This window comes from Palaemon carinicauda, chromosome 11 (assembly GCF_036898095.1).
Source record: "Palaemon carinicauda isolate YSFRI2023 chromosome 11, ASM3689809v2, whole genome shotgun sequence".
NCBI classification, from domain to species: Eukaryota; Metazoa; Arthropoda; class Malacostraca; order Decapoda; family Palaemonidae; genus Palaemon; species Palaemon carinicauda.
Genome location: NC_090735.1, coordinates 114,312,201 through 114,329,990, shown reverse-complemented (window position 1 = coordinate 114,329,990; position 17,790 = coordinate 114,312,201). Strand labels below are relative to the sequence as shown.

Here is a 17,790-nt window from a genome sequence, read left to right as displayed (position 1 = left end):
TGGCTTCTGCGACCATGCGCACCTGCCCTTGTCTTCCCGACTGCCCCTGTGGAACATTCATGTCGGCGTTCGAGACCGATCCTCACGCCCTTTTTCCTTCTTGCAGATGCCAACGGTGTGATAGTGTTAACAAGTGTAATGAGTGTAGGGAGTCTTTTTCTTCCAGTGGGAGAGGTTTTTGTGAAGGCGGAAGAAGTCTAGCGGGATGTTTCTCCTTCGAAGGTTGCTTCGAATGAAAAGAAACACAAGGCCCCTTCTTCCGTCGCCCAAACCTCCTCTGAAGCTCCTACTCGGTCGGTCTCTTTCGAGAGACCGTCGAGTAGTAGCGTAGACCGATTTATTTCTGTCCAACCCTGGGTCTCGAGAGATGACGTTGCTTCCCCCAGTGAAGCAGCACCACCCCTCCCCCCGGGGAGGCCTTGTCACTAACTTTGTTTTCCAGATTTGGTCCTCCTTGGGGCTCACGGGTTCGCCCTCCAAGGAGACTTTGCTTGACTACATCTGCATGAGTGCTTCTGTCAAGCAGTCGTCGTCACCGTCAGAGGTAGATCCTCTGTCTCTTATCAATGTTGTTGTGTCAGAGGTGTCTCATGCGGCGTCACCCATCTCTGCCACTCCAGACTCTACGGTAGCTGACGGCTTAGTTCCCCCTTTCCTGACCATCCTCCAAGGGGGAAACTAAGTTCATCATCAGTCACTCCTGCTAGTGTTTCTCTCCCTCGGGGGAGTTCACTTGCAGACTCCTCTTTGGAGGACTGCTGACGGTCAACTTGCTGATCCAACGGCCCCCAGAGGGCGCATCCGTTGGAAGGCTCGCCTTCCTCTTCGCCTTAGAGGCCTTCCTTCACCAGCAGTGAGGAGGCGCCCCCTTGGTTCAACGTCGTCTATGCAGTCCCCCGCAGAGGAGCCTCTAGACCGATCGTCCATCACTGCACCTGCAACAAGTCTTGTGACTTCGGTCCTGGATCTCTCTGCAGATTGTTCGCGATCTCCTTCGGTGGATGGTCGTCCTTTTAAAGGGCATGTCGACTATCCATCCAACAGACCTGCCGACCTTCCATCGCTGATATTGCATGGGCCTAACAAGGCTCCACCTAAGTGCGCTATTGCGCGCCATCATAGTGCGCACCACGCGCCCACGCAACCTGACCAGCAGTCACTAGAAGCTCGTCAGGCTACAACACTGTGGCACACCACCCATCTTGCTCGCCCTTACACAGGGCAACAACCTCACACGCTTACGTGCCAACATACGCCTACAAGATCAAATATCCCACATGCGCACACGCGCCAACGCTCTCCTGCACCAAAGCGCCTACACGCCCACGATCTCCTACGCGCCAGCGCCCACCTGCGCGCCAGCACTCACCTGTGCGCCAACATTCACCTACGTGCCAGTTACCTGCCCGCCAACGTTCTCCTGCGCAACAGCGCTCTCCCGCATGCCAACATGTACCCCCCACATCATGCTCTCCTGCGCGCCAGTCAAAACCTGCGCGCCATCACTCTCCTGCACACAAGTTCCTAGGTGAGGCAACAACCCTGTTGCCCTCACCTGCACGCCAACTTTTACCGACGCGCCAGCGCTCACCAGCCTTGCGCTCACCTGCGCGCCATCTTTCTCCTGCACACGCATTAATTCTTCGACAGACGTGCTCGAACACATTTGTGCGCACATAGTGATTCTCCTGCGCCCGCGCACGAGCACCAATATTCTCCCGTCCGCGAGCACCATTACTGTCCCTCATGTGAGCGCCAATATTCTCCCGCGCGCGACCATGCGCACCAAAAGGAATAACGTCCGGCAAGGTCACCATCGCCTCATTCCCCTCCCCGTAAGCGCATTGTGGGAGAAGGGAAACATGCAGAGGGGTTCAGGATCCCTAAGCTACTTCCTAAGGTGAAACCACCCATTCCAGTAACTCCTCCCAGGGAACCTTCAGTCCCTTTCTCTTCAGGGGGTATGTCTGACAGTGCATCTGTCAGCCAACGGCCCTGGTTCAGTGCCTTGATCAGAGCCGTAACCCAGGCTCTCAAGCCTGTCCTCTCTGATCTAAGACATGGAACCATGGCTTCCTCTACCCCTTTGAAGAGGACAAGAGGAGTTCTGGATGCGGTCACTTCCCCGAGGGCGAAACTGACTCCACTCAGACCATCAAGGCAAGTTCCTCCTATCTCTCGGACTAACTCTCCATCCCTTTCGGACAAAGATCTCCCGTCACTAAGGGAACCACACGAAGAGAGATTTTACCCCAACGCACCAATGGAGGAAACCTCTGTTCAAGCCCAGAGTTCCTCACAGTCTGGGAATAGAAGGGACATGCCACACTCATCAATGTTGGGATCTTACATCCTTCCCTGGAAGAAATCTAAAGACTCCAAAACATTGCCAAAGTCCTCCACTAGGGCTAGGATGGAGCCAGCCAGCCACTCAGGAATGTCCGCGACTCTTCCCAAGAAGAGCCTTTGGGGATAGAAGGAGACTTCGCTACAAGTCCTACAACAGGAGGAGATCAGCAGGAGTCAGAACATGCATTTTGGCAGGTTGTGACTCTAGTGAGGGTTCTCAACAGGATTTCAAACCCGGGGATCCCCCCTTGAGAGGGCAAAGACACGGTCCTAGACCGCGTCTTTGGTACTCAAAAACCCTCTAAGACCAGTGCAGCCCTGCCCTGGTCTCAAGGGGTAAAGAGTACCCGGGACAAGATTACCCAGCAGCTCTCAGAGATGTCCTCCTCCAACCGTTCCGGTGCCACGAACAAGCTCCTCCCACCTCCTGGCATATAGCAGAGGAGGTACTTCGAGATCCTGGAGGAGCCTTGTTCAGCTCTCCCGCTTCACCACTCGCGGGAAGAGCTAAATAGGGGAGTCCCTCTTGAGAGAGACTCCAACCGGCAGGTCTCGTTCTTGGCAGCCGAGATCCTCAACCAGGAGAAGGTCGCGAAGTGTGCTATGCAAGCTACTTCATGGCTTGATATCTGGTTGGGGACCTTAGGTATCCTGATACGATCTGAGGATTTCTTCAAGGAACGTACCAGGAAAGCTATGTACACTTTCCTTCTCTCAGGTACTTGCACGATCGAGTTTCTTGCCCACCAAGTCTCGAACTTGTGGGCAAATACCATCCTGAAATGTCAGGATGCAGTAGCTAAGAAATTCCACTGGAAGGTCCCTAGCGCTGAGATCAATAGGCTCAGACATTCCTCCATAAAGGAGTCTCTTCTGTTCAAGCCTAAGGATGTGGAACATGCTGCTGAGAGGTGGAGGAAGTCCCATCAAGACTCCCTCCTCCATAGGGCTTTAACATCTAAGCTTTATAAACCTCCAGCACCACAACAGTCCCGTCCAACCAAGACCACTACGACGACAACTGCAGCGAAGACAACGGTGTCTAAGCCCTGGCAAAAAGTCCTCCAGGGGGAGGTAAAAATCCTAGAGGGAGCAGCCGAGGCTGCAAATACTAGGATAGGCAGTTCCCCTGCATTTCCACCAGTGGGGGGATGCCTACAGAGTTGCGCAAACAGGTGGAAGCAACTTGGGCTGATTCCTGGACAATCTCCGTGAACAGTCTAGGATATCGCGTCCTGTTCATAACATCTCTACCTCCCCTGACCAGGAATCCAGTGTCATTGAACTCCCTTGCCATGGGATCGGCAAGGGGGCAAGCCCTTCAGGTAGAAGTCCAGACCCTGTAGAAGAAGGGCGCTCTCCAAGAGGTCCTCGACGGATCCCCAGGCTTCTTCAGTTGACTCTTTCATGTAAAGAAGGCATCTGGAGGCTGTAGACCAGTCATCGACCTCTCAGCTCTGAACAAGTTTGTCAAACAAACTCCGTTCAGCATGGAGACGGCAGACACGGCCTGACTAGCAGTAAGACCGCAAGACTTCATGTGCACACTGGACCTAAAGGACGTGTACTCCCAGATCCCAGTCCATCCGTCTTCAAGGGAGTACTTAAGATTCAGCTTGGACAACAGAATATACCAGTTCAAGGTGCTGTGCTTCGGTCTTTCCAAAGCACCACAAGTCTTCACCAGTGTTCACCCTAGTATATTCTTGGGCACACAGGATTGGCATCCATCTCCTCCGTTATCTGGACGACTGGCTGATCCTTGCAGACTCGGTGTCAACCCTTCTTCAACACAGACAAACTTCTGAGACTTTGTCGAGTTCATGGTAAATCTCGAGAAGTCCTCTCTGCTTCCCACTACAAAGACTGGTATACTTAGGCATGATTGTAGACACCATTCCCCACAAAGCCTTCCCATCTGACGACAGGATAGCAATGCTGAGAAAGGTCGCAAGACCTTTTCCCAGACGAGAAGAACTTCCAGGCCAATCGTGGCTAGGTCTCCTCGGTCACCTTTCATCGCTGGCCCATCTAGTTCCCAATGGTCGCCTCAGGATAAGATCCCCCAGTGGCGACTCAAGTCCCGGTGGAATCAAGCACACGACTCCCCGGACATCCAGATCCCCATGGGACCTGCGGAACTGACAGACCTCCAGTGGTGGGTGACAGACGAGATTCTACGAAAGGGAGTGGACCTTCTCGTCCTCCCCCTGGATTTGATGCTGTTTTCAGACACTTCAAAAAAAGGGTGGGGCCCCACGTGCTGCACCACATGACCTCAGGCCTCTAACCAGAGTCAGAAAAGTACCTCCACATAAATCTCCTAGAGATGAAGGCCATCTTTCTGGCCCTTCAACAGTTCCAACAGTACCTGGCAAGTCACTCTGTGGTGGTGATGAGTGACAACACCACATTAGTGGCCTACATCAACAAGCAAGGAGGTACTTTTTCGCAGCAACTATCCCATCTAGCAGTAGAGATACTGAGATGGGCCGAAATCCACTCGATACCACTATCGGCACGCTTCATTCCAGGCAAAAGGAATGTGCTCGCCGACAACCTGAGCAGAGCATCTCAGATAGTGAGTACCAAGTGGTCTTTGGATCATCTAGTAGCCAACAAAGTCCTGACTGTGGACCTCTTCGCAACGGCCCTGAACTTCAGGCCCCTGCTGTACTGTTCCCCAATCCCAGACCCCAAGGCTCTCTGGCAAGATGCTTTCCAACAACGGTGGGACAACATCGACGTTTACACCTTTCCCCCGTTCTGTCTGAGGAGGACAACAAGACTAGAACATCGGTCAATCTTTCAATGACCCTCATACCTCCGCTATGGAATCCCGCAGAATGGTTACCAGACCTTCTGCAACTCCTAACGGAGCCACCAACAACTCCCTCCACGACAAAATCTACTCAAACAACCACACGCCAACATCTTCCACGAAGCCGTAGCTTTGCTACGACTTCATGCATTTCCTCTCTGAGAGAGGATTTTCGCAACAAGTTGCGATTAGGATGTCTGGACATCTGCGGAAATCATCAGCAGCAGTCTACCAGGCAAAGTGAAAAGTCTTCTGTGGAAGGGGTATCTCTCCACTCAATGCCACTATTCCAGCAATAGCAGAGTTCCTCGTGTATTTGCGTGAAGAATTGCGCCTATCAGTCTCAGCAGTAAAAGGCTATCGCTCAGCCTTAAGCCTTGCTTTCAGACTGAAAGGAATGAACATTTTTTCATCGTTAGAACTTTCTCTACTCTACGGAGTTATGAACTTAACTGCCTACAGTCAGAAGTGAGACCTCTCCCATAGAATGTGGTTCAAGTTCTCAGGTCTCTTAAGAGACCTCCCTATGAACCATTACGCTAGGCAACAGATCGCCACCTGACTTGAAAGACGGTGTTCCTGCTAGCTTTAGCCATGGCCAAGCGAGTCAGCGAACTTCATGGTCTCTCATATGACATCGCCCATTTAAGGGGATGGGGAGAGGTAACGTTCAGCTTCGTCCCCGAGTTTATTGCTAAGACTCAGATCCCAGGTAGTCTCCGTACTGCAACAGATAACCCAGACCATCTCTTACTTTGCCCAGTAAGGAGTTTGAGGCTTTACCTCAAGAGAACAGCCGCAGCCCGTCCTCGTGTGCCAGCACTATTCGTCGGCAGAGTAAGGACTAAGAGGAGGGTCACCAAGAACACCATCTCAGCATGGATTCGCAGGGTCATTGGCCTTGAACTGAATCCAGACCCTCCTCCATCACGTCGCCCCAGAGCACATGATGTCAGGGGCATAGCTACGTCCCTGGCCTTCAAAAGAAATTATTCAGTGACGCAGGTTCTTCAAGCTGGGTTGTGGAAATGTCAAAGCGCGTTCACATCCCACTACCTGCAAGACGTGACCCACAGGAGACTCAATACGTTTTCTATCGGTCCTGTGGTGGCTGCACAAGTCTGCATGAATGAAAAGGTTTGACTGGCCCTTATTCTTTTCTTCATCATCCCCTCTCTTGGGGAAAGTATCATCCTGGGTTCTCTGCATAGCTGACCTCAAACCACTGCAGGTAAACCATGCTCCCTTGTGTACCTAGTATTAAGATTAACGCTGTTACGTCCCCATACCCTGACGAGGTGGTATTGGAAAAGTGCTAGTACACAGTTTTTCATCTAAAGAACTTTAGAACAACTTTCTAGGACGAGTCACACTTCTACATACCTTCACACACAGTTTGCGTAGGCCGCAGACTGTGCGTAGCAAGGTTTTAGCGAGGTGCAGGGGCTTCTTATTTCTTGAGTGCTAACACTCAGATAAGGAGCCCCCGGGCAAAGCCAAAAAGCCAGGCTGGCTGGGACGTCCATCCTTTCTAATGGGTGAGTCACCTCTATTAAATAGCGTGGATTGTATTCCAGTTACGGAACAAATGACAAATTCGTAGATAATTTGTATTTTCCTAACTATACAAACCTTAGCTATTTAACCAAACTTGCCCGCCAGCCATATCTCTTTGAAGTCCTACCTCCAAGCAAAGTGAGCTCAATCACAGGTGTGTGAGGGGGAGCGGTAGCAAGCTACCCTCCCTACCCCCGCTAACTAGTGGTGTGGGTAGTTAAGCCTCGTTAAAAATTAATGGCTCGTCATTTCAGCTACGCCAAAAGTAATACCCCTATTAAATACCTAAGGTTAGTATAGTTAGGAAAAATACAAATTATCTACGAATTTGTCATTTTACTGCTTTACAAAAGTTAACAAGTTAAATTGTGCTAGTCTATTAACACAACTTTAATTGTATGTAAGGTTATTTTACAATTAGGTAATTTTTGTATTTTTGATGAAATAAGGAATTTGTATTTTTAAAGAAATCAAGAATATGACAATATAACTACCCTGTAAGTTGATTCTAAGCAGTATTAAATATCGATATAGGCAGCACTTTGCATTGCTTTTGTCTTATACTACATGCAACCTTTATGATAATTCCAGGATTTATATGATGTCCATCATTTATTTTGATATAAGATACAATTTTTAAAAAGAATTTTATGGTAATAGTCAATAGGAAAAATCTGAGATTTAGTTATGATCTTTTACATGTAATTTACCTACATTACTCTAGCTGTGGCCCACAAGTCTGAATGTTTTATCATGCTCCTACAAATTACTGTACTAGTAATAGTAAACATTACCTTAAATTTTATGCATACAGCAATAGGAAATGGTATACAAATCATAATAATTAATCTGTAAACTTTTTGGCTCAGAACTATAATTTATAAACCTCGATTTATGAGTTTAATACCTTCCTTACAATGACCTGTATTGTATGTGAAAACATTCCTGGTTCAAGGGTATTTGACATACCAGAAATGACATTTACCAATATAAACTATATGGAAGTTAAAATCATAGTTTTATCCTACCAATGAGTACAGCACATGGTGTCATATGTCACACCCAAGGGATATTTTCCTAAAAAAGGCTGCTCCTCCTCTTGATTTTAGCCCCTCCATTTTCTTTCTTCAGCCAGCCAACTAAGATTGTGATTCTAACCTTTATTTCGGATTGTGTTATAACTCGGGTTTATATAGCCAAGAAAACTAGATGTTTTTAAAAATTAAATTTAGTTTTAGTGTGATTTTATGTTAACATGCATAATCACACTACTCTCGGCAAATAGCAACATTCCCTACATGAGGCATTACTCTCCCCCACCCTGCTTTGAGACGTAGATATGCTTGCTTCTCACTTCACCACCGAGGTACTTGGGTTTCTAGTCTATTCGTGATTATGCAAGGGCTATTTTAGTGTAGTTCTATGCTGGTATACATTAGCAAATCACTTTTCATGCACAGGAAGCATTCAGAAAACAAAAGCTTTTCTTGTTTGGATTTCAACAGTCATACAATAGAAAAGTTACCACAGTTCTTACAAATTATAATTGTACAAAACTACCTAAAGAATTGGAAGAAATATTCATAAATTTCCTAAGCTTTGTAATCAAGCATCGTAAAGGTAAAAACTAAAATGATTGTGCTTTGGCAACGGATGAAATTTCTCTAAACTTTGATATGCAGTACCATTAAAATCAATAATGAATGAAATAAGAGAAGTAATATTACTAAGAACTAAATACTTTCATATGGTGAGATAGAAATGATAGGTCAAGTATGTAATAACTTTTAGCAAAAGAAAAACAATCATTTTGTAGTTTGCCTTAATCAGTAGATTTGGAAAGCCAGTATTCTTGAAAACCTTACAAGAATAAAACAATAGAAAAAGATATGTTTGGTGTGTTTTTATTTCTTAGGATACTATTACGTGAACATTACAATCATTATTATTGGATACAGTAAATGAAACATCAGTGTTATTAAAACCATTTATTTTAATTGCAGCTGTACTTTTTGGTCACAGTAATTGGATATATAAAGTAGATTTGTCAACAGTGTAGCCTGGCCATGCAATACATACATTAAAGTGTGTTCAGATTAGAAATTTTTCATGGCCTTACACACAAGGAGTCTATAGTAAAAGTGCATTTTGCCTTGAAAGTTTTCAGTGTGTTTATAGAAGCTGAAATTTATGAAGATTTAAAAAAAAAATGGAATTTAGAAAAAAAAAAAATCCAAAATGTCTGTATTTATAATAACTAAACTACTACTACTACTACTATATATATATATCCTGGGCTGAAGTATCAAGTGAGTGATGAGCCGACTGGGAGGTAGCCCGTAGCCTCTCCAGTCGGATAACTGCTTGTCTTCCATTTCAATGACCGACTCCAGCTCGCGCTGAAGTAATCTCGCTAATTAAAGGACTCGTGTTTGTATGACTTGGAAAAATACATTTTACTTTTAAACATTTTTATTTTAAGGGTAGGTTATTTAATCAGTGTAACATCAATACTGTCATGAATGTTTAGGCAACCACTCAATGATATTTCAGAGAATACTGATCTGGAAATATTATGGAAATTTCCAAAATACAAAATTCTTTGAAAACCAGTCATTTATAAACAAATTTATTTTCAAATATCGGATTACAAATGGTTAGCGAGTGTTTTGTAATTCCGACCATTGAGTATTTCCAAACGTGAGGCTTGTTAATGTACAGATTTTGTTTTTAGACCAGATTAGAGAAATTTGGCTTTAGGTTTATTGGATTCATTGTAACATAAAGAAAATTAAGTCATTACCTCAAAACTTATGAGTGTTGGTACTGTAGAATGTTCAACCAACATTTTTTTTTTTATTTATATATACCCATATATGTATGCACATAATTACATAACCTAAAAAGATTGAATTATTCTCTATGAATTGCTTGAACATTCTACTCAAACTCAAAACTGAAATAATTTTCTATATTTTTTTTTTCTATGCCTAACAGGGCATTTTAACTGGTATACCAAACTTTAGTATAGCGTGCGAGTGTGTTTGTGTGTGTAGTAGAGAAATTGCTTACAGATTTAAAAATTTAACACCTTGGGGTAGCATTACAGTACCTCTAATGTACAACTCCATTTGTGGTAGTCTGTTTGGAAATGTCCCTGCTTAGTAATCTGTTGGACACAAGTTCAAGATCCACTCTAGCTCTGTAGGTTCTAGCAGCGTCTGCAATCTCCTCATCCTAGTGAGCTAGGGATGGGTGATTTAGTTTGGGAGAACCTGAAACATGAAAGTTTGATGAATAAAGAAATACCATGCATTCAACTTTTCTACAAGTGTTATTCATTCATTATTCTAGAGCTTTGCCCAATATAACATATTTATGTGGATTTCCCCCCCTCTTAGGATGAAGGTGACAAGCAGCAAGCAGGTGTGAGCCCAGCAACACGAGGTGGTGTATGCTGTCCCCAGGGACTAGACTCCCATACACAGAGACTGATCACCACTTTCATGACCCAAGCAGGATGGATTTCTTTTACTTGACCATCTTTAAGTTTGGGTACAAAACCCAACCAAACATTTTTACTGGATTTTTATGGAATGTCAATTCTTATTTGATATTTTTTTTATCATGATAGTAGTTTTTCTTATTGTGATAAGTATTATAAGAAACCAAGCCATGGTGATTGAATATTTGAACATTTGTTAAAAGTCATAAAAGATACTTTTTTATTGATAAAATTAGATGTTTTTAATTGGTAAAATAACATTATGTACTTGATTTCTTAAAAGAAACCACCTCTTAACAATCTTAATGGGCATTTATAACTTGCTGGGTAAGTCTGCTTACATACTACTTAGCCAAGATCTTAAGGCATACATGCATTCTTTTAGTTTAATGGAGTCTTTGTACTGTGGTGATGGTTGTATTTTTTAAGGTTGCATCAGACTGTATTTGATTTCTACAAATGATTCTCGAGACTCAAAGAGAGGTATAAAAAGTCAAGAGCTCCTAATTAACAATGACTCTATTCTAGTCAGATTTCTTTTTTATACTCTCTGCTCAGAATTAAATTAGCTTTTATTGGTTGATCATGAAAAGCAATTTATTTACCTTTGGTACTCTGCTGATAAGCTGTACTAACACCTTCTTTGACTATATATATTTGACCCATAAACTACAGTATTGGTATGATTAAACATATTGTAGCAATTTATTATGAGAATATATTTAAGTCTACACAAGGGATGTCTTTCCATAATATTTTATTTTCATAAGAATATTTTTTTTTTATCTAAGGTGTTTAATAATTTTAGTAAAGAAGGCTATAAACGCTTTATATTGCTTAAATGTTAATAACTTTCTACAGCCTCTACAGTAAACAAAATCAAAAGTGTCAATAACTAAAGTTAGGGGTTGTAAGGCTGAAAGAGGTCAACAGTATATTTTTTTCTAGTCTTAAAGATCATAGGCTTACTTGAACACCGAAATAAATGTACAATTTATTTAAAGGTTTTATACTACTTATCATTAGATACCAATGTATATAATTTTTTTCATATTTTGTCTACTTTCATGATTTGTTAGAAGGTGCACATCTATAAGGAAACTATTATTTTAGTAGTAAGGAGAATTTTTTATACAAATTTATGTACCTGGATATTTATCATTTTTTTTTATTAAAAATCCTTGGCTAAACTAGTTTCATTCACAAAATTATTCATATATTGTTTTAAAAACCCAATAGTGATTTTTGGTGCAGTTTCACTTAATCAAAACAAGAGTACAGAAATTACCAAGAATTAGCTATAATCTCCGAAGTGCAAGCTTCTCAACAAAAATTAAAAACAAATTTTGCCTTTTACAGTAAAACTCTGGTCTCTCAGAGACAGTTGAGGATCTAGTTGATACCATATGAGGATCTGGCTAAGCCAATTAGCCACTACTGCACTCATATGTCTGCTCAGATTGCATTTTCATTGTACTCCTGTTGGTTAAATCTGCCCTTTAGTCATTCATTAGGATATTTCTGCTTGCGTGTGTTAAAAGCGGATTTTATGGGCACGCGGAATTATTGGGTATTGGAGAGCTTCAACTGCATAGCATCTGCCTAATATGTCATGGGAAGAAATGCTGAATTGGTTTAGGGACTGAACACTTAAAAAGAACAGGGATTCCTGAAATAAAAGAGATAGGGATATTAATTGGTGGAAGAAAAAAGGAGGTAACTGTTAGCTTTGGTGTGTTAATTTTCTCTATAATTAATCTTGTGGTTATCCCATTTCAGAGGTAGGTCAGGTTGTTGAAATTGATTGCTATATTATGACCTAGATGAATCTACAATTAGCACTTATAATTTATGAATTCATGGATCTTCTGGGGAAGGTCTAGTGGAATCAATTTTTTCCCATTTCATCAAGCATAGGGATATCAAATCTACCTGTTAGCATATCTGCATAAATGTCTAATGTACATCTATTGACACTAACAATGATTATGGTTCCTATTCAAGGTAAATTTGGCTGTAATCAATGACTTTAGTCAAGTGATAAAAGTTCTTTACTTAGGTACCAGTTTATTCTGGATCTGGATATTAATCTCTGGCACCATCATTCGATTGGTTCGTTATGCATGTTGCATAAGATTTTTCATAATTCTGGTCATCCTCTGCATTCAGATCTTCCCGGACAGTTTCCATCCTCTTTGTAATACTAGGCATGCAGTCAATTCTAGTAGCCAGGCCTTCTCCATCATGAAGCTCAATACTACACAGTATTCTAGAAGTTTTATTTCAGCTGTGACCAAGTTGTGGAATGATCTTCCTAATTGGGTACTTGAATTGGTAGAACTAAAATAATTCAAACTTGCAGCAAATGTTTTTTATGTTGAAGAGGCTGACCTAAGTCTTTATGTATACATATGAAATATCTTTTTGATGTTTCTGTTTTTAAAATACTTCATTTTAATTGTTCATTATTTCTCATATCGTATATCTATTTCCTTATTTCCTTTCCTCACTGAGCTATTTTTCCCTGTTGGAGCCTTTGGGCTTATAGCATCTTAATTTTCCAACTAGGGTTGTAGCCTAGCTAATAACACAGTAGTTTCCTATTGTCTAGAGCCTTTATAACCTGGCAAGACAACAGTTATGCCCATATCTGGTGACACTGGCATTTATTCATAGTACTTTTGTAACTTTTGGCAATATTTCTAACCCCCACATTTTCTATAGTTTCTAACAAAACTTGAATTGTCAACACAATAGTTGTATAAATTAGCGATGATCAGTTCTTGTATAATTTTGTGGTGACTGATAATGTCAAGCTTCTGTTGGCGAGAAAAAGCTTACCATGAGGGGTTCAATCAGTGATGCCACCAGCTTCTCTTGACGAAACTATTCTGCACAGTCCCCATCTGGTTTAGATATTGGCAAAGAGGAGTCAGAATCTAATTTTGTAGCTTAATAAGATTTCAGTAGCTCTATCCTGAGAATAAGTATAAGAATCTAGCATGGTCTGCCTTTTCAGCCGTTTATTTTTAAGTAGTTTGGCCTTTTCAAAGAATTTTTTTGCCCAGAAATAGAGATGCATGCTACATAGTAAAATCGGATGCTCTATAGGGAAAAGTGTTCCATAGAACCTTTCCTATTCTAACTCCATTTCTTTAATCTTCTACATTGAGGCAAGGTAACATGGTTAGCCAAGGAATTTATGGCATTAGAAGATAGTCTAGGCCACCTTTTAAATGCTTCCTTTTGCTGGTCCTGTGTTAGCAGATACTTTTCATTGGTCCAGAGATATAAATGGAAGAACCAACCATTGGAGATGTTAAAACACGAATAAAAACCCTTAATAATAACAAGAGTGTAGTCAAAGATAATATACAAAGGGAAACATAGAAACTCAGAGAAGTCTTAAAAAATGCATACATACATATACCAAGGCACTTCCCCCAATATTGGGGGGTAGCCAACATCAAACAAATGAAACAAAAAAGGGGACCTCTCCTCTCTACGTTCCTCCCAGCCTGACAAGGGACCCAACCGAGTTCGGCCAGCACTGTTAGGGCGACACAGCCCACCCTCCCCCTCCATTCACCACAGATGAAGCTTCATAATGCTGAATCCCCTACTGCTGCTACCTCCGAGGTCATCCATGGCACCGGAGGAAGCAGCAGGGCCTACCGGAACTGCGTCACAATCGCTCGCCATTCATTCCTATTTCTAGCATGCTCTCTTGCCTCTCTCACATCTATCCTATTATCACCCAGAGCTTTCTTCACTCCATCCATACACCCAAACCTTGGCCTTCCTCTTGTACTTCTCCCATCAACTCTTGCATTCATCACCTTCTTTAGCAGACAACCATTTTCCATTTTCTCAACATGGCCAAACCACCTCAACGCGTTCACATCCACTCTATTTGCTAACTCATTTCTTACACCCGTTCTCACCCTTACTACTTCGTTCCTAACCCTATTCAATCAAGATACACCAGCCATACTCCTTAGACACTTAATCTCAAACACATTCAATTTCTGTCTCTCCATCACTTTCATTCCCCAGAACTCCGATCCATACATCACAGTTGGTACAATCACTTTCTCATACAGAACTCTCGTTACATTCATGCCCAACCCTCTATATTTTACTTCTCCCTTAACTGCCTACTACTCCCTTAACTGCCTCCAACACTTTGCATCCTTCATTCACACTCTGACGTATATCTGCTTCCACTCCACCATTTGCTGCAACAACAGACCCCAACTACTTAAACTGATCCACCTCCTCAAGTAACTCTCCATTCAACATGACATGACATTCAACCTCGCACCACCTTCCCTTCCCGAACATCTCATAACTTTACTCTTACCCACATTAACTCTCAACTTCCTTCTCTCACACACCCTTCCAAATTCTGTCACTAATCATCCAAGCTTCTCTTCCTCGTCTGCAACCAGTGCAGTATCATCCGCAAACAACAACTGATTTACCTCCCATTCATGGTCATTCTCGTCTACCAGTTTCAATCCTCGTCCAAGCACTCGAGCATTCACCTCTCTCACCACTCCATCAACATACAAGTTAAACAACCACGGCAACATCACACATCCCTGTCTCAGTCCCACTCTCACCGGAAATCAATCAATCACTTCATTTCCTATCCTAACACACGCTTTACTACCTTAGTGGAAACTTTTCACTGCTTGCAACAACCTTCCACCATCTCCATATAACCATCTCACATTCCACATTGCTTCCCTATCAACTCTATCATACGTTTTCTCCAGATCCATAAACACAACATACACCTCCTTACCTTTTGCTAAATATTTCTTGCATATCTGCCTAACTAAAAATCTGATTCATACAACCCCTACCTCTTCTAAAACCACCCTGTACTAATAAGATTGCATTCTCTGTTTTATCCTTAATCCTATTAATCAGTACTCTACCAAACACTTTTCGAACTACACTCAACAAACTAATACCCCTTGAATTACAACACTCATGCACATCTCCCTTACCCTTATATAGTGGTACAATACATGCACAAAAAATAGTCAATAAAAATTAATAGGAATAATGTGGAGGGAGGAGAAATCACCAAATGATTGGGAGGAAGGAATCATTGTACCATTACACAAAAAGGGAGATTGACTAAATCATAAAAATTATCGTGGAATAAGTCTGGTCAACAACTTACAAAATCTTCACAATAATAATATATAACAGATTGATTGTTTATAGTGAAGCTGTTGTTGGAGAATACCAGGCAGCTTTTCAAAAGAAAAGATCAACAGACCAGCAATTTCCAATCAGACTACTGAAAAATATTGGAAATTTGATAAATATGCCTTACACCTACAAGCATATACTGTATAGTTCATGAATGTGGAACATCCTGAAAGAAATGGGCATCTCAAGTAAATTGATACATTTAACGAAAGCCTGCTACACAAACTAAAAAAGCTTAGTAAGATATGGAAGAAAAACAACCTCCTTCACCATAACAATGGGCTTAAGCAATGTTCCATATTATCCCCCTATGCTTTTCAACATTGTAATGGAGAAAGTATCGAGAACACTAAATGAAAGACAACTTACGAGCACAGTTCAGAAACCTATCAATTAACCGTCTGGCACATGCAGATGACATAGAAGTTATCACTGAAGATACATTAGGTATAACAGATTTTAAAGAAAAGGCAGAAGTGGGACTGGCAGTAAGTGAAAAAAAAAAAAAACATGAAAATAACTAGACGCCCACAATTATAGGAAGATTCAAGAGATAGTCTGGCGTTTATTTAGTGGTGCAGCATGGGGAGGTTGCCAGCTCTGACACGAAAGCGGCCAAAGCCTTTGTTGAGACGTTCAACTGACAAAACTCGGCTTTTTTGGAAGAAAATGCCTAGTCGAACGTACATCACAGCGGAAGAAAAGAAGCTACCCGGGCATAAGCCTATGAAGGACAGACTTACCCTTACACTGTGCAAATGCCAGTGGGGATTTTAAAGGGAAGCCCCTGTTGATGTATCACTCCAAGACTCCTTGAGCCTTCAAGGTGATTAAGGAGAAGCTTCCGGTAATTTGGAGGGCTCATGCAAAAGCCTGGGTAACAAGACAATTGTTCACCGAGTGGATAAATTTTTTTTGGGCTCAGGCCATGTCGTCCTGATGGAAGTTCCCTCAAGTGTAGCTTCCTAGGGTATATTTGACTACAGTGATATTCCCAGAGAATTTTACCTTAAGGTCTCCGGAATTCCAACTCCTGGCGCGAATATCCCTAACTTTTCCTTTTAGGGATATCGCATAATATCAGAGAACATATTCTTAACACGCCACATAGCTATCTTCACCCCGAATAGTGTTTACGCTTTGAGGGGGAAAAGTGGCAAGAAAACGAAAGGGGAGCCGTTATAAGGTACTTCTCCTTCATTACTGTTTTGAGTCTCTAGATGACGTCATATCCATCCACAATCTTTATTCCTTTCATAGTAGCGCCATTGCTTGGTGATTTTCCTGTGCTCTCATTATTTTGGAAGTTTTTTGGATTAATCGTGCTTTCTCCAGCCTCATCTGCCTCTGGAAAGTTGAGTATTGATCTTTACATTGTATAAATGTAAGCTCTTGCCTTCTTTTAATATGAATTAAAGTTAAATTAACGTTGCAAGAGCTGTTGCCTAAGCCAGAGGCGTCATGGGCGCTGTCGTTCGTAACGCACGAGTAATTTCGTTAGCCAGAACGACCTTCCCGGTTTTAACAGCTTAAATATCTTTAGCTATTTAGCCTTCATTACTAGGAATTCTTTATATTATGCCGACAGTATTGATATCAGCTTCGGCGATTTAGGCTTCCTAGCATAGGCGTTCAGTTTTGGTACAGTACTTTCATGCATGATATAATAGATTTTCCTAGTGTTATAATTTTAATGAAGCCTTAGGCATATTTTATACACGTAAGATAAATTAATAGCATAAATTAATAGTCGGCAGCAACTGCTGTAGAGTCTGGAGTGGCAGAGGAGATGGATGAAACCGCATGAGACACCTCTGACACAACAACGTCGACAAGGGTCAGGGGATCTACTTCTGACGCCGACGATGATTGCTTAACAGAAGCACCCATGCGGATGAACTGCAGCAAGGCTTCCTTGGAGGGCAGACCCATAAGCCCCAAGGAAGACCAAATCTGTAAGAGGGGAGTTAGTGACAAGGCCTCACCCGGGGGAGAGAGGTGGGGCTGCTTCGCTAGGGGAAGCAACATCATCTCTCGAGAACCGGGGTTGGCCGATACTAACTTGGTCTACGCTACTACTCGACGGTCTCTCGTAAGAGACCGAACAAGTAGGAACTTCGGAGGAGGGTCGGGAGACGGTAGAAGAGGCCTTGGGTTTTTCTTCCTTTAAAGAAACCTTTGAAGGAGAAATATCCCACTTGGACTTCTTCCGCCGTTGTGCAAACCTCTCCCACTGGGAGGAAAACCACTCCCTACACTCACTGCACTTATTAACACTATCACACCGTTGCTCTCTGCATGAAGGACAAAAGGTGTGAGGATCAGTCTC

General features: G+C 42.5%; 1 protein-coding gene and 1 long non-coding RNA gene across 7 annotated transcripts in view; one reads left to right on the top strand and one right to left on the bottom strand.

The window, feature by feature from the left end:
* LOC137650125 (transcriptional adapter 2-beta-like) overlaps window positions 1-10,824 on the top strand; it is a 174,856-nt gene extending 164,032 nt beyond the window's left edge. For 4 of the 6 annotated variants that reach the window (XM_068383264.1, XM_068383262.1, XM_068383261.1 and 1 more), the window contains exon 13: window positions 10,129-10,824. In XM_068383264.1, coding sequence (XP_068239365.1) covers window positions 10,129-10,266 — 138 coding nt within the window. In that variant the 3' untranslated portion in view covers window positions 10,267-10,824. The remainder of the gene's footprint in view (window positions 1-10,128) is intronic. The other 2 variants (XR_011045917.1, XR_011045916.1) reach the window with 1 other exon arrangement.
* Window positions 7,189-17,790, bottom strand: part of LOC137650126 (uncharacterized) — a 43,582-nt gene continuing 32,980 nt past the window's right edge. The window contains exon 3 of the long non-coding RNA XR_011045918.1: window positions 7,189-10,002. This is a non-coding gene — a long non-coding RNA (uncharacterized lncRNA). The remainder of the gene's footprint in view (window positions 10,003-17,790) is intronic.